This window comes from Crocodylus porosus, unplaced genomic scaffold, assembly GCF_001723895.1.
Source record: "Crocodylus porosus isolate Cpor-Errol unplaced genomic scaffold, CroPor_comp1, whole genome shotgun sequence".
Lineage (NCBI taxonomy): Eukaryota > Metazoa > Chordata > Crocodylia > Crocodylidae > Crocodylus > Crocodylus porosus.
The window spans coordinates 78,000,737-78,026,865 of record NW_017728931.1 but is presented as its reverse complement, the minus strand read 5'-3'; the positions used below and the strand labels follow the sequence as shown (position 1 = coordinate 78,026,865).

The window sequence follows — 26,129 nt, the reverse complement described above, 5'->3', positions numbered from 1 at the left end:
CAGTGGATGATCTTAAAAAAGACTTTGTTTGGCTAAATCGGATGAATTTGCTTTATTATCCATGTGTAACTTTCTTCGTTGGTGGTCTACTTTAGCTCTTTCTGATTTTTTGAGTGTCTGCCTTTGCTCCAGACAATCAGTCATTATTATCATTAGGAAAGCGGCCATTATTTAATCATAAACTCTGGTAGCCTGCCTGACTAGTAAGTCTAACAACTTCCTCAAACATTTGGTTATTTTCCTAGGTGATCTAGTTTTCATACGCAGTATAGTGGCTTTCAGATATCTCTTACAATATTATCTACTTGAAACGATCAGAGACCTCCACAGGATTTGTTCCTGGAGGATGTCAAGAGTGCCTCTTCACACTGAAGCCAATGGAGGCTGAGCACTTTGTACATATAATTAAAATGCTTCTCGGGACTTGGCTATGAAAACTATGCGTCTTCTGACAAGTGCAGAGGGTATGCTGTAAGATTAAAAATAGCACTGTTGTTCTTGTGTAGATCCTTGATGTGTATGAAAGCTAGAAAGGGCTATCCCAAATAGTATTTCTTAAAAAAATATTCTAAATATTATAAAAAATACACCCTCCCTCCCCCTGAAGTCTTAATTCAGTAAAACATGTTTAGTTAGGCATGCGCTCAAATGCTTTCCAGATTGGTGCCATATTGGATGATTCCTAGTCAATGGGGTGATTTACTGCTTAAGTGCAGACCCTCCTAGACATCGACTATACAAGGATTTTAACCATGATTGAAAAATGAATCTGAACTCAGGATATACTTGGTTCCAGATACCACTGAATTCAAGCATATGAAGATCAGCCAGGATGGGGGCAAACTGGTCTAAGATCATTAGAACATACATACCACTGGCAACTCAAAGACATGTACTTTGAGCTATTTGTCCCGTTCTATGCAGTTTGGGATAAATTGGATTCAAACAAGGTATTACCAGTCTACACCTGCTTTCTTACTAACCAACGCATAGCATTGGTACTCCTGTTCTTACTGGCCCTCAGGCAAGGTCTCACCAATGAAATTAAATGGTTGATCCCTTAGGATGCTGTCCACATATACAAACCCAGCCAGTTGGCTTAGCAAAGGTAGAACAGACTGCAGAGTTGATAGATAGTTTCATAGTTGGTAGGATCAGAAGGGACCTGAGCAGATCATCGAGTCTGACCCCCTGCCATGGCAGGAAAGAGTACTGGGGTCAAATGACCCCAGAAAGGTGATTGTCTAGCTTTGTTTTAAAGATGCCCAGGGTAGGAGCCAGCACCACTTTGCTTGGAAGTTGGTTCCAGATCCTAGCCACCCTGACCATCAAGAAGCACCTCCTGATATCTAGCCTAAACCTACCCTCTGCCAGCTTGTGACCGTTATTCCTGGTCACTCCTGGCAGTGCTCAGGGGAACAGGGACTTCCCCGATGCCTGCCGGTCCCCTCTGACTGGTTTGTAACAGGCCACTAGATCCTCCCTCAACCTTCTCCTGTGGAGGCTGAACAGGTTCAGGTCCTGTAGCCTCTCCTTGTAGGGCCTGTCCTGCTGTCCCCTGACCATGCGAGTGGCCTCCTCTGGACCCTCTCCATGTTGTCCACATCCCTCCTGAAGTGCGGCACCCAGAACTGGACATAGTACTTCAGCTGCGGCCTGACCAGTGCCACGTAGAGGGGGAGGATCACCTCCCTGGACCTGCTTGAGATGCATCTGTGGATGCATGACAAGGTACAGTTGGCCTTCCTGACTGCCTCCCCACACTACCGGCCCATGTTCATCTTGGCATCAATGATGACTCCAAGATCCTTTTCTGCATCTGGACTGATGAGAAGGGAGTTCCCCGGCCTGTAGGTATGCTGCTGGTTCTTCCGCCCCAGGTGCATCACCTTGCACTTGTCAGTGTTGAATCCCATCCTATTCTCATTCACCCACCCATGTAACCTGTCTATGTCTGATTGTAGCCTATTCCTTCCTTATAGCATGCCCATGTCCCCCCACATCTTAGTGCCATCAGCAAATTTGAACAGGGTGCTTTTTACCCCCTCGTCCAAGTCGCTGATGAAGATGTTGAACAGTGTGGACCGGAGGACCAAGCAAGCCCTGTGGGACCCCACTGCCCACATCCCTCCAGGTCAAAAATGACCCATCCACCACCGCCCTCTGGTCCCATCCACAGTCCCCCAGTTTTTTAATGAGAACAGGGTGAGAGACAGTGTCAAAGGTCTTCCGAAAAAGTTAAAGTTTAACTTTTTTGTCAATTTACTTAGAAAGCTGAAAATGCTTCAACTAGTTGTCTTTTTATTTTCTTACCATGTACTGCAGCCATAAAAACACACCAGAATGAAAAGCTTCCAAGAGTTGACCTGAGGCCTATGAGCTATTTGCACAGGGATAAAACGCAAACCAGTTTGACACATTTAGTGTGGATCCATAAAAACGGGATCCACTGAAAGCACTCATAGCCTTCAGCAAAGGGATTTTGTTTAAGAAAAGGTCTATTTAAACTGATCCAATTTAAAGGTATCAGCTTCATTCCTTGCCTTGTCAGCACTGACAACTTCTTATTAAGTCTGGTTAGAAATGGTGTAGATACTTAGCTAGCAGAAATTGTCATAGATCTAGTCACAGGGTCAGCTGGAAATGATGTAATCTGCCCAAAGGTCCCTGCCTATTCTCAAGAAATAACTCCCTAGGACAATTTTAATGTGGGTTTTTGTCTGGCAATAACCAGGCAAACATTTTAAACTTTGTTAAACTTTTTTTTGTTAAACTTTTTAAAACTGTTAAATTGGTTGCTTGTCTATTTTCACCGTTTTTGTCAGTGAACAATGAGACCAAGTGGTTTTGACTGTTGAACTGAGACATGCATATATAAGCCTGATTCTTAGAATGTGCAGTTTTCTGAGAATCCTACTGCTTTTTGCATTGGATACTGAAATATGCTAGCCATTTTGGGAAATCTTGACCCGCATTACTAAAACTACTTGTATGTGTGGATAGCTTACTGACAGCTCAAATAGGCTTCCACTGATAATACTGCACTCCTTGAAAAGAGCAAATGGAACTTTAGCACAAATGAAAACTTGCTGGAAAGTTTAGAGAAACTCAGAAGTAGGCAGCTTTCAAGACTCCAAGACTTATTTGGAAAAAAATCAGATTCCTTTCACGCTAGATGGCAACTAAACGTCCTTCTTATTGTCTAATCAACAAATAAACTTTAATTCATTAGAAGCAATGAAATCTATGTGGTTACATTAAATCTCCTGCACTGAAGCTGATGAGTGTTCTGCTCATGATTTTATAGACAATTAAAAAAATACTGGACAGATTGTTGGCTCGTGTTAATCAGCATAGGTCCATTGCAATTAATGGAACCACAGTGATTTATATCAGATGAGGATGTGTTTTAACCAGGTTATAATAACATTACTTTAATGTGTCAGGAAATTTATGTCCTACTTCTTCGTGATAGCCTTGTGTTCTTCTCTTAATAATCTTTGACACTTAGCTTTTAACCTGTGATTCTGATTTGCAATGTATGTTGCTTACCTTTTAGAGGAAAAATCTGGATCAGTTTCCTTTGGGGATTTTTTGTCATAAGCTATCTGTGAGAAATGAATGTTTTACATTTTTGAAAAATGCACAGTCACATCTGAAATTGTTGTGTCCTATATCCACTTGAAGCTAAACAGATCCACTTCTGGGAAAAACGATGAAAAGAAAGGAAATAAAGGAAATGGCAAAAGTGAATCAATTTCTGAGAGTGGAAAGACAGCTGTAGTGTTTTCCTTGAAAAACGAAGTTGGTGGATTGATAAAAGCTCTCAGACTTTTCCAGGTAAGTATTACAAATCATGACAATAAAGAGTGGGGACCTTTGGATTAGATTCTCAGCTGATGTAAACTGATATGACCATTGAAGGCAAAGGTACTGCCTTTGTGGGGAGCCTCAACAGCTACAACTGCAGTGGAGGCTGCTCGCACCACTGAAACTGGCCCTACAGCAACTAGTGCTGCCTTGGATGTTGCACAGCTTCATAGATTTCATAGACATTAGGGCTAGAAGGGACCTCAGAAGATCATTGAGTCCAGCACCCCGAAGGGCAGGAAGTCAGCTGGGGTCATAGGATCCCAGCAAGATAAGCATCCAATTTACTCTTGAAGGTGTTCAGTGTAGGCGCTTGGACCACCTCCGCTGGCAGGCTGTTCCAGACCTTGGGGGCTCAGACAGTAAAGACATTCTTTCTTATGTCCAGCCTGAAATGGTCTTGCAGCAGTTTATGACTGTTCAACCTCATCATCCCTTGTGGCGCTCTGGTGAACAAACGTTCCCCCAGATCCTGGTGGTTGCCCCTGATAAACTTATAGGTGGCCATCAGATCACCCCGAGCCTGTACTTTTCCAGGCTAAAAAGCCCTAAGGCTCTCAGCCTGTTGTCATCAGGTCTGTTTTCCTGACCTCTGATCACATGCATGGTTAGCTAGACCTCTGGTGGCTAGGCTTCCCAGATAGGATATAAGGCTAGATAGGTACCTTTGAATGGTCATTAAACCCATACACTGAAGAGGCTCCTGCTTAGAAGCAGCCAATAGAAAATTCTGAGCACAGTGGTATATCTGAAATCCCACCCCTCTCTACAGGTTAGATGCTCAAACCAGGGCTTATATCTGTGTGTCCACTCATTCATGAATGAACCAGAGCATGGCAGCCTGCTCAAGAACAGGTACCTACTATTGTTGTTACCCAAACAGTTTGCTTAAGGCATAGTCAGGGTTGAGACATACAAGGAGAGGCAAAAGTTCCACACTGTAAAGCATGTTTATTAAGGGAAAACACAACATATTAACAAGATGTTTTAGATAAAATACTGTTTTATATAATACAAGTTGTTTTATATAAGAAACAGTGCTGGGAGTGAGAACCCAGGGATCCCCCATTTTATGTGAGAATCTGAACCAATATACTACAGAACCATGTTTCCTCCTCTCTTTCTGCCCCCTCCTTCCCTCTTCCCCCTGTATCTTGGGTTCCTTTTTTGCACCATGGCAAGCTGCCATAGAAGGGTCTTCCACAGAAGTGCCCACGGCTGGAATAGCCTATATGCAGGTAGTGCAGGAACCTTCTGGGAGCTGGGAGATGTGGGTTTTCATCCTGTTGACTAAGGAAGGAATTAAACCTAGGTCTCCTGCTTGCTGGATGGGTGCTTTAGCCACTAGGCTGTATATAATAATTCCAGTGCTACCATCTATGTCTAAAAGGAAAATAGGTACAATTGAATTTTGTCTCAGGTAGTATTGCATGCAATGTTATAGTTGTATCCAGTCCCATGTAGGAAGTATGCTCCGAGCAAATCCAGTACAGTGGACTTCAGATAATATAAGGATGGCTTTGCCTGGTTTCTGCATCTCAAAAACCCCTTCTACATGTTACACTTAAGGTGTGATGAACCAGTTAATCATGCCTTAAGTTGTGATCCAGCTACACATTCAACTGAGTAATGGCATGCTAGAATAAGCAATCAGCTACAAAGTTATTCCACCAATAATGTGGAAAAACTTTGTAGCTTGTTCTGATCATCATAATTTGAATGCATGGTCAAGTGCTCTTCTGGGCTGGGAGCCTTATCAACTGAGGAGCTCTCAGCTACAGGGTTGCACCATCCACCATCAGGCCTGCAGCTGATGAGACTTGCAGTGGCAGTAGCATTCCCAGTGCTGCACCCACTGTGGGCCTTATCATCTTGGGGGGCTTGCAGTGGGGAGAATTCTGCCTCCCACTGCAAACCTTGTAAGGTGGGGAGTTCACAGCAAAGTGCCAGAAGTGCTGTTGCCACTGCAAACCTTGTTGGCTGCGGGGCCAACACTTCTTCAGGGCTTGCACAGGGGTAATGGGGAGAATGCTGCTGCAGCTGCAAGACTCATCATCTATGGGGCTCACAGCAGCAGCAGTGTGCCTGGCAGGTTGCATGATTGTGTGACTCATACATTAGATCCCATTGAGCCTTTACACACTCATGTAGAGAAGCCCTAAGGGACTTAGGCAGAGGGTAGGTGCCCCATTGCTCATGCTGGTCATTTCTGCACAGTCATGGAAGAAAACCTGCAGATGCATAAAGAACTTTCAGATCAAAACAGTAAGTTTAAAATACTAGCAAGTGTAGGCACCTGAAGAGCTAGGTGGCCATAGACCATGGACTTTGTTGGATCTGTTTTGGACTTAGGTGCCAAAGTTCATCCAAGTTCTGTTCTAGGTGCTGAAGTTCTGTCTTTGACTGCATCCCCCAGTGTCAAGGGTGAATACAAGAGTTGTCATCATTCATGAACTGCAATATCTTACTGAGTTGGTAATTCAGAGAGGATTTGGAACAAACTTATGAGAATGATGAAAGTACTGGAAAACATACATTGTAGTGAAAGATATAAACTGCTCAATATTTGTGTAACTTGAAGAAAAAAGCTAAGAGGCAACTTAACCACGTTCTTTAAGTACATGCCTGGGGAATGGAAATTTGCCAAGAGAGGTGTTTTCAGTGTAGCACACAAGTACAAGAAAATCCAATGGCTGGAAACTGTAACTAGAGAATACATATTAGGTGTGTAAAGCACACATTTTTAACCAGAGGGAAAGTTATTAATCAGAACAATTTAGCAGGAGCTCTGATTGATTCTCCATCATTGGACATTTTAAAATCAAGATAGAATGTTTTTTATAAAACAGAAGTTCTGTTTCATCTTCAATTAATGCAGGGAAGGTCTATGGCCTATATTATATAGGAAGTCCAATGAGATGACCATCATGTTCCCTTCAGGCTTCACAACTGGTGAATGACTGAAAAAACAAATAGTTAGAATGGAAATGTGCTAACTCTCTAGTCTAAGTAAAACAAATAGTTCAACTAATGGTGAAAATACTTCTCTGAAATGACAGCTAAGGGCAGGACTATGCTCAATATGGGACTCACCAGGTACAGCATCAGAATCTCATGCTGACTGTCTGCCCTGGGTTGAATTTTGCCAATATGAAAATACATATGAGACTTCATGACCAAACATAGACATGGGCATAGATCACTCCCCATTTGGAAAACCAGTGATTTTTTTCCCTTGACCTCTTAATAGATAGAGAAGCAGGGATGATGGGGTAAGGCATTTCTTGACAGGTTGCTCTTAGTACAAAAGTTGAAATCATCATTGATGCTTTACAGCTGCCATCTTGCATGTACTAACTGATTAGAGGTTGCACTGGAAAAGAAGGCAGCACTGGTGTCAGGGCCATTTGCACATCCCTTTTCATTGTAGGATTTAGATGTTTAGATGTTTATTATGGGTGGGGGGGAGGTCAGTGGGTCTGGCCTTTCACTTTGTCAAACTTATCGCTGCAGGTCATTTATAATTACTGCAAGAAAGACAGATGAGGAATGGAATATAATTATCTCCACAAATGAATGTTTTCTCTGTCAGCTTGTCAAGAGAGATTGAATAAGTGCAGCTTCTTGTAGTAACTTTGTTATTAGGTGAGAATACTAAAAGGCTCTGCAATTAACACTATTGATATGGGCACTAAATATTTTATATCTACTTTTGCTATGTAGTTAACATGGCATTATCATCATTTCAATTACTAAAATAATATCTTTTCTAAGTTATTGTCTTTCTAAATCACATTTAAATCCCCTGTAAATATTATGATTATCTTTTGTCATATAATAAAAAGGATAAAGTGTGCGTTGTTTGAAGCCTTTCTTTTTAATACACAATATAAATCACTAATTATGTACTTAGCCACAGGCTGAATGTTTCTATGACTTCTAAAATATATTCCACTGGAACAGATGCCAACAATTGTGTTATTTTACATGTTTACATATAGAGACCAATATTTCATTTTCCACAGGAGAAGCATGTGAGTATGGTTCACATTGAATCAAGAAAATCCAAGAGGAGGAACTCGGAGGTAGAGATTTTTGTGGACTGTGACTGCAGTAAGAAAGAATTTAATGAACTCATCCAGTTGCTAAAGTTTCAGACTAACATCGTATCTCTTAATCCACCAGAAAGTATCTGGACTGATGAGGAAGGCAAGATTACATTTTTCTTTTGTCACTTTATTTAGCTATTGGCCAGCTGCTCATTTAGAAAACACAACATGCTTAAACTCCAGTCTTTTCAACTCATGCCATTCTCCCCCACAGAACTTGACAGCGTTCCTTGGTTCCCTAGGAAGATTTCTGAATTAGACAAATGCTCGCAGAGAGTTCTGATGTACGGCTCTGAGCTAGATGCAGATCACCCTGTAAGTATGAAATACAGCAACTATTGATCGTGCTTGTATTTTAATTCTGAATTGCAGGGCTGCAACACAACTTAAAATAACTCTGTAAATAGTCATTTGTATGATTTAGCCACACAAATAATGAGTTCTATGGCAAAGATTTTAAATCAATTTTTGGCACTCTTAAGGACCATGTTTTTTAGAAAATGTGTGTCCAGCACTTTTATGAAATTCTCATCTCTCTAATAGTCTTATTGACTAGAATTGCCTGTTTCTCTAGTTCAACCACTAAAAATTGAAGCATTCCATACTTGCTAGTCATTGCTAGTCATCTTAGTCCTCTTAATGAAGCCAGGGTGGCCCAGGATTAGGGGAGCACACCCAAAACCCTTATTTCTGCTGTGCGCTTTTTGACCATAGCTTGTAGTTTCATAAAATCCAAAATTTATTGAATCAACTTCAGCTACAAACAATAACTTCAGTTCAAATAGAGGAATTTCACTTTTGATGAGGCAGTTTTAAACTGAAGCTGATGATTGTGATGGGCACTTAATATTATTTTATGTTTTGAGCTGGGTGCTTTCATTAAATACTTGAATGATCTGGAGAAAACCTGCCTTTAGTTTTATAGACAATGAAAAAAGACATTTGCATTACATGAATATATATTTTACACTTGGGGGAGCCCTTTTAAGCATAATTTGTACCACATTTGTGGTCATTCAAAGCTCAGAATAAGAGATGGAAAAAACTGACTGCTGATTCTGATCTCTGCTCCATCCCCTGTATGTATGTGGGGGTGCTATCAGAGTTATGAAGGGCCTGTGCTGAGACAGCGTAGGGGTACTGTGAGCTCTAAGATCATTCCAGTATAAAGCCCACTGCATAATGGTCAATACTTTCATCCCAAAGTTTGCTACGTGACAAACTGTTTAGTTATGACAAACAGTTATTCTATCTTCTTTGCTGCCTTGGTGTGAAAAAATCATTTGTCTCTGTCATAAGAAGAGTAAGACTACTCCAGTCCACTTACTCACCCATTAATACAATGTTGGCAACTTTTTAATTCAATGTCTGTGCCACAAAGGTATTTAAACAATCAAGATAGCTGCACCAAGGATCAATAGCTTTATAAGAAACCTTTTCCAGTTAAGCACCGCATATTATCTGACATTGTCATCCTAAACTATTATTTTTCATGAGTGATTCAATCAAAGCCATATAAAGCCATATAAACAGAAGAACAAAAGGGAGGTGTGGGGGCTACCATTTGGAGAATCTGTGACCTGTAAGGACCTAAAGAGATTCCAGCACTAGCTTTCCTGCAGGAGAAGTAGCTGGAGTCATGCTAACAAAACAAAGTGAGGATGTGTTCTCCAAGTATCTGAACAGTGTTATAAGGCCCCTGCTGCCCTGAACACTGCTTGAGAGTGGGAAGTTTGAAGGTTTTCTAAAGTACTTTGTATTCTCCTCTACTCTACCCTCAACAGTTCAACACATACTTCTACATTTTTGCTGCTGCATGCCACTGAGGCTTTTGTGGACACCTACGCAAGTCTTATGGGCTAATAGTAATTTTCCACCATTTTTTTATTCTGCCTTTCAGTTGTGTTTGTTCCTGTGCATGCACAGTGAAAACTATTTTTTCTATCTATTCTACTGTGTAGTGGAGTGATAGGAGCTGCAACACCCTTTCTGGGATGCTGTGAAATTAAATTAAGCTCACCTCAATGATTTCCTATTCTCTGTCTCCCAAGTGATGGCAATCTTGCCTTGATATTGAGATAGCCTTCTTAATCTGAAAAGTAAAGTATATCAAAATGTTTTCTGCATAAAAAGATGTTACAGTGTTTTGAGTAACTGAAAGTAGAGTAACTCCCTGGGGAGTATGTGTTAGAGGGCTCCTGTGTGCTTGACCTAGAAAGGGCAAGATTCTTTCACATCCTCAGTATAGCCTTCCCTCTTTAACTCATGTTGCAGCCATTCATGGGTTTAGCTCTGGAGGTGCTGGTGTAGCTCCCTAGTGTGTTGGGCAAGATGCTAGTTGTCATAGTATCATCTTTGTAACAGGCTTTTTATGGATTGTGAGGCACTTTGATCTTCAAACCACAAAGCAGGTATTGACCATGAGTCAAGGATTCTAATTTCTTACCTGCATGTGCCATTCCAGGCAAGTCAGGAAGGTGGTGGCAGGGTTGAAGTGGCAAGGACACAGTTTCCCCTCATTAAGGTTTTAATTGCACAATAGTGTTTTTGCCTTTTTCCTTAGACTACTGGTAGGGAACCACCCCCTTATTGGCTCTACATGCATGTGCCAAACCTGGAAATAGGTTGTGGAGATGCTGCAGGGTCATCCTGGGGCCACACTCAATATTGGCATAAGTTTTTGAGAACTGCTGCTGGTGATGACCTTTGGAGCATCTTTGCTGGTTTGGCTTTTCTGCACCTGCTATATAAGAAGGGACAGAGAGATCGGGCATACTTGTAGCCATCCAGTTGGGGCACACTGCTGCTGTGATGCCCTTGGTGAGAAACTGGCACTAGATTATTTTTCCCACTATGAAAAACATGAAGGTAATGACAGTATGATACAATTAAGCCCTAAATAAAAACTTTATTGATTTTTTTTAAAATGTCTTAAACTAATTTTCTTTCCCCTTGTTCTAAATGAATGTCTCCTTCCTTTCTTAAGGGATTTAAGGACAATGTCTATCGACAGAGAAGAAAGTATTTTGTGGATGTTGCCATGAGTTATAAATAGTAAGTACTGGTATAATTCTTTCCTGTGCCGCTGACTAGTTAGAATTCATGTTCCACTTAATTCTGTTAGGATGAAGTTTTGCAGTAGACAAAAGTGAGCCATTAAACTTTGACCATTTTAGTGTAGGCTATAAATGACAAACCTGAAGCAGAAGCTTGAAATCATATCATAATTGCAGTGTAATAGCAGGCAAGTGTGGATTTTTGCGGCTAAGTGCTACACTTTCACTGTGATGTTCATACCTTACACAAAGTAAGAAGCTATTTTTCAAAGTATTTACATACTGTATAATGTATTTCTGTGTTGCAGACATCCTTGGGTTAGAAACCTGGCCTTTTAATACCAAAACTTGTCTTTACTGCTTGAGCCAAAGAAGATTGTCTTTTAAACAGAATGTTTATACATGTTCTGGAACATGCTGCATCATTAATGGTGAATGCATTATATGTTTTCTCTGCCCATTTTTGACAAATCTCATCCCTATTACAAGAGTTCAAATTCTCTAATTCATTCAGCTTATTGGCTGCAAAAAACATGTAAATTATTGAGTGACTTGTACACTGTTTATAGTTCTAAGGAGACTCGTTGCCCAAAATGCTTCTTACAATGAGCAAGAGCCAACAGAGGTATCCTTAGCTGGTGGTAGAAGTAGCTGATGCTGTAGTGCTGGCACACAGTTGTTGGAGGAAAAAGTAAGAACTGAAGGAAAACCTGACGTTGCACCTGTAACCAGTTAATGAGTCCTATATAGTCTGCTATAATTGGAGGAATTGGGGCCTCAGGGGTGAACTGAGGAAATGAGGACATAAAGGTTGGGTGGGTGGGTGCAGGGGGTGTATGGGTATGAAACAGTATCCACAAATTCCTTTAAAAAACAGTAAGGTATGATTCCAGACAGGTGAAACCCAATTGATCTGGTAATGAACTTAGAGAAAACTAATATGCAGACCAGTGAGGGCCGACTTTTCTGATACATGTGCCACAACTAAGCCCCACACATTTCTGGAGTGCTGCACGGTTCCACTTCCCCTGTTTAATCTGCTGCTCTGCTTTCTGCTCCCTGACCTTTTTGCTGCTGTTCTCCCTGCTCCCTCCCAGATCTGCTGCATGCCACACACACAGGCTGCCCATGCCATTTGTGGCACATGTACTGTGGGGTTGCCACTCCTGATGCAAAAGTTATACTACATTTTTACAGGTTAAAGTCCAAATAATCTGGGTAAAGGAAAAGTATGTGGCTGCTCACAGTATCATAAGGTACATCAGAAGTATTTACAGTGCACATGAAAACTCTATACAACTGTGCATCTGAGACAGTCAAGCCCTTTATGACTTTTCCCTAGTAGGTGATAAGTAACAGGAGCATGGTTACTTGATATCTGTCACTTCTTCAAAAAAAATATTGTAGAGCCACAGAATTTTGGTTCATGAAGAAATGTTTTTGTTGGCTTAATCCTGCTCCTAATGAAGGTGATGAGTGTTTGTCATGAACCTCAATGGAAAGAAGAAGAATTGGGCTTAGCTGTATACATGTACCTTTCATTCTGTGTTGTAATAGATCATTTTAAAATGTTGCATTTTCCTTTTCACTTGCTGTTTTTTCCTTTGTACATTTTGGTGGTGTTTCTACTCCTTATTCTCTAGTACTGAAGCTAATGAGACAATACTAGCCATAACCATAGATGTTTTTAGCTTCTCAAACACTCAACATGTATCTTTTCTGTTCTGGATGTTGCTCAATTAGCTTTTTGCAAATACTTTATTGCTGTGTCAACTTTGGGAAGGTGATGTATTCAATAAGCAATTCCTCACCAGCATGACATTTCTGAACAGATAAAATGCTTTGGATCTGTTAGAATTAAGTGTCTGTGATTAATATTTAGGTCACTAGCTAAGTTCCTGCAGGGATTCCCAAACTGTGGTTCGGGATGGCTAGTCACATGATGCTGATGCTCTTTCTTATTTGTAGTGGCCACATCCAATCTAAAGAAGTCAATAATCCATGAGCTGCTCTCATAATGTTTCTTTTCCATGGGGATATTGCCATAAGGGGAGAGTAGGCTGATCTATGCAGTCCTGAATTGACTGGGTTGACAGAGCCAGTCTTTCAGTTATTAGGATGTGTTGTGCACTATACAGGACTTTGAGCCCATGATCACCTGTGTAACACAGCTATTTTTATAATTGTCCTTGGCTCTGAATTGGAGCACATTTGTGAATTAAGGATAAGATATTCAAAGAGGCCAAACAGTGGTTAGTACCCAAATCTCTTTGATTTTTTTTTTTTTTTTTACTGGTCATTAATTTCTAAGAGCATGTCCACACATGTAGGGATGTGACTGTACATGTGCAGCAGCAAGTCTGTGCTGGTACTTTTTACCGCTGTGCAAACCCCTATTCATGTGCTTTGGTGAGGGGCAGAATGTCCCATTTTGGGGAAACTGCTGTTTCCGCACTCCTTCAGGTTCCCGGTATGCTGAAGGAGCCAGGGAAGAACTAGAGGAGCGGAGACACTTGCGCTGGCAGCCAGAATGTCTCCTGGGAGGACCAAGCCTCTGTGTCTGCTAGTGCATGCTCCTGTGCCATGTGTCGCACCGTTTTTTTTGCTGGGCTTTTTTTTTGTGGTGTTTTTATTTTGTCAGGGTTTCCTGATAGCAAATTTTGCCCCCATGCTGCAAATTTACAGCACAGGGCACATTTTAATGTGCCAGGTGTGCAGTTTGTGGTGCCACAAAGAGGTTTGCAATGCCACAAACTGCATATGCCTGCAGGTCTGGATCCAGCCTAAAGTGTTAATAGTTTTCCAGATTTACCGCTCAGTTTGCTAAAGGCTGAAGGTCTAAATTTTTTTCTTTGGGAATAGGAAAGTTGGCTAGCAAGGTTCACATTTACTATCAATATTCCTTTCTTGGATGTTGTGGAGCTTTTTCCTGCTTTTTCTACCCTGAAGATTGCAAAGTGCCTTTATCAGTGTTACTAACACACCTCTAAGCTAGTGGCTTTCTCAGGAGTTAATGGGATCTGTTCCTTCACATACAAATACTCTTTCTTAATTTTGTCTTTCCAGATCCAGGCAGTGTCTTGAATTCATTATCATCCCCAGGAGTTAGTAAATTTTCTGCACTATCTACAAATACCTGCTGGGTTGTAATTTTCTTGTCTCTCAGGTTTCTAAGTCAAACTAATTTCAATTGCATTCAAATTTTATTAGTAATAGGCCTAAGTCCTGGCACTTATGGGAAGGCATATACTAATTTCATATTCTTTATAATTTTATGCATCCTTTTATGGATTTCCATTTTTCTTGTTTGTGGTTTATATTTTTTGTTTAAAAAAAATAGCAGACCAACATGTTTCTTTTCTTTTTTAATTTTCTGCATAGAAAGACCAACATGGCAGAAAAAGAAACACTTTAAAACGATCAATATTTTTTTGTAGAAAATAATAACTGGACAGTAAGATGGTGAGAGAAATTATATATTATGATTATAGAATTGATTTCTCTCCTTCTTTCTCTCTTTCATTATTGCTTATTCACATTTTTACATGATCTACTGAATGATCTAAAATTGTGGTCTGAACTAATTGTCCGAAAGGCTGCCTCCTTTCTGTGCCCAGTTCTTGCAGTTGTTATTGGCTGGACTGTATTTGAAGTCAATGTTTGTGGAAAACATTATAATATTTCTCACCTATCTAGGCAGATGTCTAGGCCTCTGCAAGAGTGTGTTGCTGGGGTAGTTCACTGGCTTTGGAATGAACTCCTACTCCCAATTCTGTTCTTGGACATTTTCAGGATGCAGTGTACAGCATACCCTTTTCATTTATCTTTCTACTGATTGTGGTTGCAGGTTACTTGATACTGAATTAGTTTATCTTTATTAGTGTCTGTTTTAATTCTATAATGTTATCCAGGGACTAAATGGATGAGGACAGGATAAATGTTGTAGTAATTCTCCCTTAATATTTCAGCAAGCCTATGGCCAAGTCCATTTGGCCATGACCTCATAATATCCTTGGCGCACACTCCAGCCCCATATTTGCCAGCTGCTAAATTGTTGCAAACTTGTTTGTTTTTGGTTTTTTCCAGCTGTCGAATTTCTGGAGAAAACTAAGCAGTTTGTTTTTCTGGTTCTTTGGTCTTTTATCACTACAATTTGAATACCAACAAAAACTCATCTTCAAGGAAGCACTCAGTGTGATCCTATGGGTTCAGGTGGCAAAGAGAATAAAGGAGGGCAGATTTTTGCCTAATGAGATTTTTGCAGGCTGAATAACCAAAATTCCTCAGGCACACTCACTCCAATCAATATAAGGTGTCTTTGGAGCTCTGCCCAGTATCAGATTTTGCATCTCATTACAGCTATGGGGGAAAAGCTTTCCTGTCCCTCAAAAATTTTGAACACCTCAATTTCTTGCATTTTGCTTCAAAAGCAAGCCAAAATCTTTCCAAACTTTTCACATGGAGGGACGCATAAAATAACTAATAGCCCAGTGGTTACTTACCTGGGATGCTGGAGAGCCACACTGAATTCTCTACATAACCTGAATCAGAATAATGACTGAGTCTGATCTCCCACGTTCCTGGTGAGTGCCATAGGCACCAGTCTCTCGTGATCTTTCACTAAATTAATATTTAATCATTTATACCTGGTAGAACAACTTCAGAAGGAGAGATTCAGGGAACCCTTTGAAGGCCACACCATAACTTGGTGTTTAGGACATTCACCTGGAAGTGAGTCAAGCAATACAAAAATCAGGTAATGCAGGTACTTGTAACCAAGTACCTATATCTCAGGTGAATGCCCTAATCATTGGGGCAGTGGCTTTTCTCTCTTGAGTCTCTCCCTGTTTTTGACCAGATAGTCCATACTTTTTTTCATTGAAAATGATGCTAAGAGCTTTTGGCTTCTAGTAACTGGCATTTTTCTGACAAGAAATATTATGTTGAAAAAAATTCCACCTTGTTCTACATCTAGGAAATCCTGTTCTCTTGCACATGTAGTCTTTGAGCAGCTCTCAACAAGAATGAGATCAAGGTACTGAAAAATGATTTCAGGACAGTTCAGAGTTAGCTTCTCAAATCAAGATAGATAAATCTAAAAAAAATTTAAAAAGCTTAGCAATCAGTCAGAGAAGAAATCCTACCCTGAGAAGGGAAGTGAAAGTTCAGCAGTATGGCATTCAGGTTAGGTCTATGCTGTTTACAGAACGGCTTGCTGATTCATAGCTACATCTCCATACATGGGCGACTGGTGTCACCTTAGTCGGGAGGGGCAGATGCCCCACCCCAGCTACCAGTCAGCGACTGGGGGTGGGGGGGGGGCATCCCCACAAGGCCAATCTCACCAGCCAGGGTGGTGTCCCCTCACGGCCGATCACACTGACCAAAAAGCAATCACAGTGCTCCCAGAAGTGGCCATGGTGCTACATCCGGTGCTCCCACTCCCTGCCTGGTGCTCACAGGGAGGGTACCGCTGCTCCCACCTGTCCCCTGCCCATCACCTAAGCGGGGAGCATGGCCTGTCGGGGTGCACCAGTGCTCTCAAGGGGTGCATGTGCACCCCTGTGCACCCTCTATCTCCACCCACCGCTGTCTCCACATGGAGCAGGGTCAGAGTAGCCCTGGCTGGCATGGGGCCCTGGGGAGCAGCCAGCCCAGGGCTGCTCCCCAACCCTAGCTCAATGTGCTATGGAGGGGCTGGCTGGGGCATGAGAGTGCTTCAGTGTGGGCAGCCCATACACCGAAGCACCCTCATTCCCCAGCCAGCTAGGGCAACATCGACTTGTGCTTTGCTGCTGGGTAAAAAAACTCCACAGCAGGATGGTACTTATATTTAAATGGCTAATTAATCTATTACACAGTAAATATCTTGTGTAGGCATGCCCAGTGAGACTTAATTCAGAACCAACTCAATTGTTCAGAACAGTAATTCTGTTATAAAATACCCAGATGAACATATCTCTTATTTTTGGCCCTCTATGCACCTTTTCAGAGATGCAAATAAGTTCACTCTTGAAAAATCCTGGATGTCAAGGACATAATAAAAGACAGTAAGAAGACCTTATATGATCTGGTTTGGTAGCATCTGGTCTTCTCTGTAATATGGAGGTACGGGTGATGTGGATCAAAAATAAATAGACTGTCTGAGTTGTGATGCTTTGGGAATGAGCTTAATCCCTTCTACAGGATATTCCTGATAGCATGCTTATGAACCTGAGGACTTAAAATATGTCTGCATATTAAAGTGGGAATAATGAGCACCAAACTAGAGAGATTTTTAGCTAGGGGGTGGGGGATCTGTATTTCTAGATATCACATCTGTTTTGTAAAATGAATGATTCAACAATGTTATATAAATAAATAATATTCTATACGTACAAGAATATATAGATAGCCTGGTTACTTTATTAATAATGCAGACATGTTATTATTCACCCAACCAAGTGGAAAGTGATAAATGCTGTCAGATTCTGAAATACACAGTTTATATAGTTTTGATACCATAAAATAATTATCATTACTACTCTTGAAGAAAAAATAGTTCTGGAAGCATACCAGTAAAATTTGTATTGCACTTTGATAAAAGGTTTATTATCGGTTTTTATTCTAGATTTAAATAGGAATATAAATGCACATAGTGATTTGTAAATAAATCCAATGACAAATGGAAATGTCTGCTCTGAAGAATTTACTAGATGAAATTTATCCAGAAACTGTCTTTAAGAATATTTCTTGTTGTTGTTGTTTTTTGTAGTGGTCAGCCCATTCCCAGGGTGGAGTACACAACTGAAGAAATTAAAACTTGGGGAGTTGTGTTCAGGGAACTCACTAAACTCTATCCCACTCATGCTTGCCGTGAATATTTAAAAAATTTCCCTTTACTCACCAAGTACTGTGGTTATAGAGAAGATAATGTGCCTCAGCTGGAAGATGTTTCTATTTTTCTTAAAGGTAAGGTTCCTGTTTGGTTCTTTTACAGCCATGGTATTACAAGAACATTGTTTCCTCTTAACACCTGAATGAAAGCATATTGAATGGAACAATACCCATGAATGTCAATAGCATTTAGATCAGGCAAATCAAATTAACCACTCTTGGAAATGTTTTCCCTGGGAGAAAAATTGCTGGAGTTAATTAGTTGTTTGAATCCTCATGTATAAAGTTAAGAGGGATGATTTGGTACCACCCCTGAATGAGTCTGCCTTCCACACAGTGAAGGAAACGTATCCTGGAATGGAGCGAGGTCTTGTAGTATGATAGCGAGTGGAGAGCACGGCCAGCCACACCACTGTAATGATCTCAGTATGGGAACTCCATGCTTTTCCTGTAACTCCTCTAAGAGCGGGGGAAGAATAAAATGTTGAGACAATATTGTTTAAAGACAGCTTCAGGCTTAGTAATCTCTGATCTTTACGTTCAGTTCTTGCCTCTGTTAAGCATGAGGCCTTCTTAAAGACCTTATGAAGAATCCAACATGTAGTTACAAAGGCTAAACGCAAGAGGGCTGTAAGCGCACTTTGTCAAAGTGAAATAGTAACCAGAGAGAGAAATATGCAAACCAACCACCTGCCTCGGTTTTATTTGGAGCATGACCCCAGCTTGTCGTTCATCATGTTGCTTCTATCCACGCAAAAGCTTACCAATAGTTGAAATGCACATATCCAGGTTTGTTTGCATATTCTCAAATGATCTTTTGCAGTATTTCCATACAATCTTGACCTTCCTGTTTTGGAGTTTCAGACCCATCTTATGTACACTTCCCAAGACCCCAGTCATCCAGTGAGCTCCAGGTGGATGGGACAATAGGACTCCACAGGTGTAAAGGGGATCTCCCTGATGTTCAGCAAAGGATCAGTGCCTATATGATTATCTGATTTTGAAACAGTCCATCACAAATACTTTGCATGCCCTTGTCTGTTGGCTTAGGAGCAGCCAGTCACTGCATTTTCTCTTAATGTTCGTTCTTCTCAAAAGTCCCTTGAGATTTTCAGGTACATTAGCTTCTTGTGCTCTCTTGTCAAATCCTAGGAGCCCAAATTAGAATGTCACGAGAACATTAGGAAAAGGAATTTGTTTTGGTGCTTCAATTCCCAACAGGTGAAAACATTAAGAAAGTTGTCCTCGGTGTATAAGGGAGAGTTTTAACTACAAGAAATGTGTTTGTTATGAAAGATTAACTTACCCTATTCCCTTTTGCTCTGCTTCATCCTCACTTCTTGTTTATGATCACCTGCATTCAGCAATCATTAGCTTATCATTCTGAATTGGTCATACCTTTCTAAGTTGCTCATATATTGTAGTCTTGGTCTCTGAGGAATGATGCGAAGGTATTGGGGTTCTTTTCTAACTAGAAGTTTAAAAAGGATGATAACAACAAAAAAGTCTGGATGGCTTCATAAATATATCTTCAGACCAAAGAATGGAAGCTAAACGTGGAACATTTTTCTATAAACACCTTGGAAACAGCAACTAATAAGGAAAGAGAAAATGTAGTAAAGAACTGTCCTTTTCAAAGTTACTGCATGTTTGAAATGATTCCCCACTGGGACTGATCTGACAAGGGGATGCTTTGTTAAATGCATAAACAAACCTCTGTATTTTAATCCTACCGCATGTATGTTAAAAAATTCATAGCTTTTTTTATATGTGAAAATAATCCCACATTTATTTTAGGTCCAGTAAAGGTGATGTGCATCATCTTACATAGAACTCAGCTTCTGTGTTGGACTCTTTTATCTTGTCCTTGTTTGGTATTGTAGATAAAAACAGATACTTCGTGATGGTTTCACACACTGTAACCTTGACTACTTTTCTAGTAGATTTTTAATTGAACTGCAAATTATTTCAAGCTGCTTTTATTAAGAGTATCTAAGCAGGGCAAAATAATTATCTTTGCCCGGTGGACACAAATAGCATACAGCGATCCTCAGTCCATCTTTTTAGTACTTGTTTTTGGTAGAATCAACAACTATAAAGCCGTACATGCCCTAAAGGACTGACATAGTGAAATACAATGTGGCCTTTTCATTATCTTCTCTACTACAGAAAGGTCTGGCTTTACAGTGAGACCAGTTGCTGGATACCTGTCTCCCCGAGATTTTTTAGCAGGATTAGCTTACAGAGTTTTTCACTGTACTCAGTATATACGACATGGCTCAGATCCTCTCTACACACCAGAACCGTAAGTTCCCCACTTGTTCTTCTTCAATATTCACAACAATTGCAACTTTAAAAATGAAGGCAATTATGATGTTTGGGTCCTTTTAAGATTCAGTAATCCATTGGAGTATCCTTGCACAAAGGGTGAAATCCTGACTTCACTACTGTTAATTGGTAAAACTGTTATTGATTTAAGTGGGGCTAGAATTTCACTCAGAAGCCTTTATTATAGATTTGTGTAGAATCCAAAGGTTTGACATGTGTCATTTTGTAACACTGCTAAGAAAAAACTTTTTGTCAATGGAAGATCCAGTTTTCAACTGTACAGTTCTTTTCATAATAAGTGTCTTTTGGGGGCAAAATATTTTCTTTGGTCAGTATTTGGAATTTTTAGGGGGTAAACACTGATATATGAAATATTTTAATAGGGTATGTCACTATGGCACCTCTCAGGAGTCATATCCCCATTATTTTCATCATTTGAGCCCAGTTTTTTCTCCTGCTCTGGCAGGAGGTTGGACTTGAAGATCTATATGGTCCCTTCCGACCCTACTTTTATGATTCTATGACTTTTGTTGAGTTAGGCTCCACAACCACATTTATTTTTTACCATACAATACAGCCATGAGAAGCCCAGGAGGAACTGTCCCCTCAATGAGAGAGGAGATTGCATTATGGGATACATAGTCTGACTAGAGGCTTGGACTGTGGAGGAGAGTGGGAACATGACGAGCTGAAAATGTGGTGGACATGAGGCAGCATGGCAGCATTTCCAAACTGAAATATTTTGGGATGAAATGTTTCTGGGTTTGATTTCTTGATGAGAAGCCAACAGTTTTGGGGGAAGGAGTGGGGTGGGAACCAACACTCCAGCTGGTTCTACCTATTCTGTGTTGTGCTCTGTGCAGTTTGCAATAGGACAGGGCCTGCCAGGCATTTTTCACACTGGATAGTCTATCAAGGGTGCTACTGATTTCATAAACCACAAAAGCTTCAATAACAGACTAGTCAAGAGATGACTAGAATGAACTGCTAGATTTGGTCTTATTTTTGCTATTTTGGTATACTTTTTAAACAAAACTTGCAGAAATGGTTTTATATATCTGTCTGTGATCTTTGAAACCATGCAGGACAGAACCACCGATGGCATAAGAAAACCTTTTAGGATGTTAATCTAATAACTGACCAACATCATTTTCATCTTGGTTAGGTGCTTTATCTAAAATATATAGTTATGGCAGATTTCTAGAAGAACTTTTTCTTCATATGCAAGCAGTGTGAACTGTTGGAAGAAATGGTTCAGTATTAGTTTGGCAATATATTTTCTTTTTGACAAAGCTGTGGCAAACATCAAAGTCACTTGTTCTCTGCTTTCAGCTCAGTAGTTGGAGCCAGTTCTTGAGCCAGCATTGCTGCAAATGCTTTGTTTGAGGCTCTTGAAAAATGATTTTGCCTGACTATGGTTTGACCACTTCTCTCCCAAAATAAGTGTATGTGGTATAAATATGAGTGATATAAGAAAAAATCCAGACTGATTTCCTCTTGTGAGAAGCCAGGCTGCTGGGTTCCAGCATCCACTAACAGTCAGCAGAGAAGTAATCATGGCTATGAAGTTAATAATCGTAAAAAAAATATAGGAGCATTATGTTATATAAAACAAAAAAAATGTATGTTGTGTACAATCCCAGTAAGTGCAAAGGTCCTGATCTATCATGCCCTTCAGTCAGTTACATAGCTAAGGAGGTGGGGGGTGGGGGAGCGGAGAGGGAGTGAGCAGGGCACCAGCTTATAGAGGAGTGCAAAATTGCACAGCTATGCCTCTGCCTTCTGCATGTACGTACCTTGCATCATCAGTTGTCCCTTTGGTTTCTATGTTTCTAGTCTCTTTGTCTTTAGTTTGATACTGTTGATACTCAGAACTGCGCACTAGATCACCAGAATTATGTCATAGTATGCAATAACTGAAATTCTGCTGATAAACTACCCATTCATGGTGTCATGAGAGTCACTGTGATAACTCTAGGGAAATTAGAATTACAACTTTTGTTTCTATACTGGGCTGAACTTAATTGGAAATCCTAGTTATTGTCTTTACAGCTCCCAGAGTTAGAGTTATATGAATTATATAGATAGCCATGTGGAAAAAAAACCCTGCTGGGTTAATTTTTAAAAAGAACCTTATTCTTTTTGTGCAGACCTAGCTATTCTCAAATCATGCATAAGAAACAATGTGGGGGCTAATTACAGAGAATACGTAGCAAACATTTTGATTTTCATAAAATTTTGCATGTAGTGGATATTATCAGCAACATCATTAAAATCAGTGGTGGAACTCCTTTTGACTTCAGTGGGGGCAGGACTTTCCCCTTAATATTTGCCTCATTGCAGTGCTCTCGTAGCTACTGTAATCTGGTATCTCCTATATGAAAGCATAATAAGGTTTGCTGCAGCTGCCTTGTGCTGTGAATGTTGCATTTCAGTGCTATAAACCTGATGAAAAGGCTTCCATTGACTTCAATGGGCTTTGGATCAGACTTTACAACCATACTATTGAGCTAGATACAAATTAGGGAATTCACTTGACTTGATGTCTATCACCACTATATGCATTTTAAAGTATGCTCATTCTGTTTCATTCTGTTGCTACTACATTCAGAGAATTACATAGATTTCCTCTCCTGACTAATTTACTCCTAGAAAAATCCTTTACTGTGAAAATTGTATTACTAAAATCTTATTTTCTCTGAGTGGTGCCTGTGAATAAATTAAAGCCACTTAATTATTTTCTGAATGCAAGAAAACAAAAGAATCAAGCTGGTCATTAGGGAGAGTTATACTATTTCAGCTATCTATAAAGGACCAGACTTCTGGGAGGGCTATGAGACTAATATGACAATTCCAAACACTGGGACATGATTCTGATGGCGAGGTATTTTTCTTTCAAGTGATCTTCCTATCCCCGCATGTACAAACGTTGGTATTTGTAGGTGGGAGATCATGGAACAATATGAAAAACAGACAGATAAAAGCTACCTTTTTCCCTACCTCTCACTGCTAATTTAGTAATATTAATATAATTAGATTGTGTCTGCCCTTGGAGAGGGGTGGAAGATCTGTAAACTGCCTCTGCCTTGACCCTACTAGGGCTGGTAACCGTCTCTGAGGCTGCCTGTCCTCTGCCATGAGGGTGTGTGACTGCAGCATGAATAGAAGGCAGGGTAGTGATGCACCTTATAGACTAACTAAATTAGAGATGCATAAGCTTCTATGAGCCTGAAGTCCTTTCATCAGATGTTGTCAAAGGACAAGCACAGAGCAGTCTATCAATAGAAAGAGTGATTTGAATTCAAAAGAGAGAGGTAGTTAGCCATGTCAGGAAGGAGACAGCTTTGTTTTCTACCTTATAGACCAGGGACGGGCAATTATTTAGGCTGGAAAGTCACTTAAGGAGTTTTGGTGAGCTGTTTAGGGTTGGGGGGTGGGAGGCATGAAAAGGGTGCTGACACAGCTTTGGCACCCTGCCACAGTTGTTTACACAGGGAAGGGAGGGGGCAGCAGGGAGATGCCAAGTGAACCTATGCAGCCCCAGGGCCATCTGCCCCACACCCCCTGGAACTGCTGCACACAGAACCAATGCCCATCACTGGGACAGGCAGGGAGCAAATCGCAGTTCTGCCTTGGGCCCTGGTACTATCGTGTGGTCTTTCTTTTTGTCATACTATACAACTTAATCATGCACAGGTATATGGAGACCTTGATGCTTTTTTCCACTGTGTAAAAGAAAGGAAATATATGAAAGAAAAAGAGCCTTTTAATTATTAACCTACCACAGACCAGGCCCATACACAGCACAAGAAGAATAGCTTTTGGACTCCACCTGAGGACTGCAGCCCCACTTTGGACATGCATATAAACTATTTTTGCCTTTGTCCCCACTCTGTGATTACTCAAGAAAACTAACAAGGCTTACATCACAACCTCGGTCCTGAGAAATGGAGAATCATTCTCAGCCTTAATAACAACTCCGATATTATCATATGACAGTGCTACTGTTCTCATGGACAGTACAACGTACTTGCAGGAAGACAAGGAACAACTCCTGTCAGAATCCCATGAAACAATACCAGGAGGAATTAAACAATGTCTTAATGACACTGCTTCTGGAAATACAGGAGAAAATTAATGCTTCCACCTCCCAGGAACCAAGACCAAGCAACCCAGCATGCCCATCTGGCATTGACACCACCATGGGGGAAGTGTGACTAGAGTGACTCCGTCCTGTTCCCATATGCCTCTGAAGCTGGGGGCTATTTGAAAGACACCACAGATTTCTTAAAGAAATGGCTTCATTGACAAGCTTCCAGGAAACACCATATTAGCTACCATGAATTTCCCATCTCCATACACCACACATCCCCCATGAGGGTGTACTGCAAGCCATCCAAATATTATCCCCAATAAAGACACTACTTCTTTTTCCATCACATTTTCCTTCTGTGTCCTCACACACAAGTATTTTGGATGTGGGGACTCCCAAATAGCATTGCTATGGACAGATTTGCAGTCCATTTCCTCTGCAGCTGCTCGCTCATCCTCTGATCTACCTAAGCTACATCAAGGACATCTTCATCATAGGGACACCTAGGAAGGAATCTCTAAAGAAATTTCACCAGGGCTTTAACAACTTCCACTCCTCAGTCAAACTAACTTTGGAATACTCCACCCAGCAAATTCATTTCCTAAACACCACAGTCCTGATTTACAGACAGCTCCCCAGGCTCAAACAGTATCTCTCAAGCAACAGGCTACCTAACTCCTATTCCCACTGTGAAACCAAGCCTTAAAATTAGACCCAGGTGCTAGCTGTGCCCCTTCATCAATACAGGTCACATCATCACTGGATCAAATAACATGGATTATAACATCCAAGGTTCATCCACCTGGTCCTCTACCAACATCATATATGGCAACATTTGCTTACAGTGCCCCTCTGATGTCTGCATTGGACAGACGGGGCACGTTCAACATATAAGAATGAACTGATCTGATATCAGTTTCAGAAAGATGCATGTCTGTGGTAGAATGCTTTAACCTCATTATACATCCCATTGATGACCATGGGGTAGCTCTTTCTTGACATCAAATCTTTAAAAAACAACTTTAATTGGAAACTGAAGAATAAGAATTCATTCCCAGACTGAATTGTGTTAAGTGTGCTTTAAACAGGGACAATGGTTTCTTATCCCATTACCTGGATTTGTTTTTGTGACCCACTTGTGAGTTTCTCCTGCAGCATCACCCCCTCCTCTCTCCGCTCTTTCTCTCCCTTCCTTCCTTGTCTTTTGTATTCAAATCACATTTTCTCTTTGATAAACTACCCTGTGTATGTCCTTTCATGGCATCTGGTGACCCAAGGAAGGTGTCAGGTTGGCTCATCTGCACTTCAGTCATCAGTATTGGCTTTTGGTCATCGGTGTGCACCTTGGCTGTTTGGTGAAGCCCTCAAGCTCTCAGCATTGGTTTTGGTGTGGCCCTTGATGCATTGCAGTCTCAAAGCAGGCACTATTTGGTTCTAATGTATCAATTTTTCAGTGCCTCAGAGCCTTCTTGTTCTACTGGAGCAGCCTTGCTACATTAGCATTACTCTTAGTAATTTCTTGTTACTTTAGTGTCTTAAGGTAGTGTATTAGGCAGGCCCTTAATCTAGTTAGGCAGGCCCAATAGCACTAATGAGGTTGAATGTTTAGTATCTTAGAGATGACTGAGATGAGCCAACCCTCATTTGGGTCTTAAAATGTTGGGTTGTTTGAATCTTTAAAATTGGTGCCACAGGCCCCCAACACACGGAGCCTCCACACATGGCTATCTTGGAGCAAGGAAGTCATTAAAGGGCTCTAGATGACAGTAGTTTGCTGAGTCTCATTACATTGTGGAT

At 40.7% G+C, this 26,129-nt stretch overlaps 1 protein-coding gene across 1 annotated transcript in view; it reads left to right on the top strand.

Annotated features, from left to right (window-relative positions):
* The window catches only part of TPH2 (tryptophan hydroxylase 2), a 70,740-nt gene that overhangs the window by 1,315 nt on the left and 43,296 nt on the right, over window positions 1-26,129 (top strand). Inside the window, exons 2-7 of the mRNA XM_019543935.1 lie at window positions 3,650-3,840; window positions 7,896-8,079; window positions 8,194-8,294; window positions 10,966-11,033; window positions 17,790-17,986; window positions 20,081-20,216. Of these exons, the coding sequence (XP_019399480.1) occupies window positions 3,650-3,840; window positions 7,896-8,079; window positions 8,194-8,294; window positions 10,966-11,033; window positions 17,790-17,986; window positions 20,081-20,216 (877 nt within the window). The remainder of the gene's footprint in view (window positions 1-3,649; window positions 3,841-7,895; window positions 8,080-8,193; window positions 8,295-10,965; window positions 11,034-17,789; window positions 17,987-20,080; window positions 20,217-26,129) is intronic.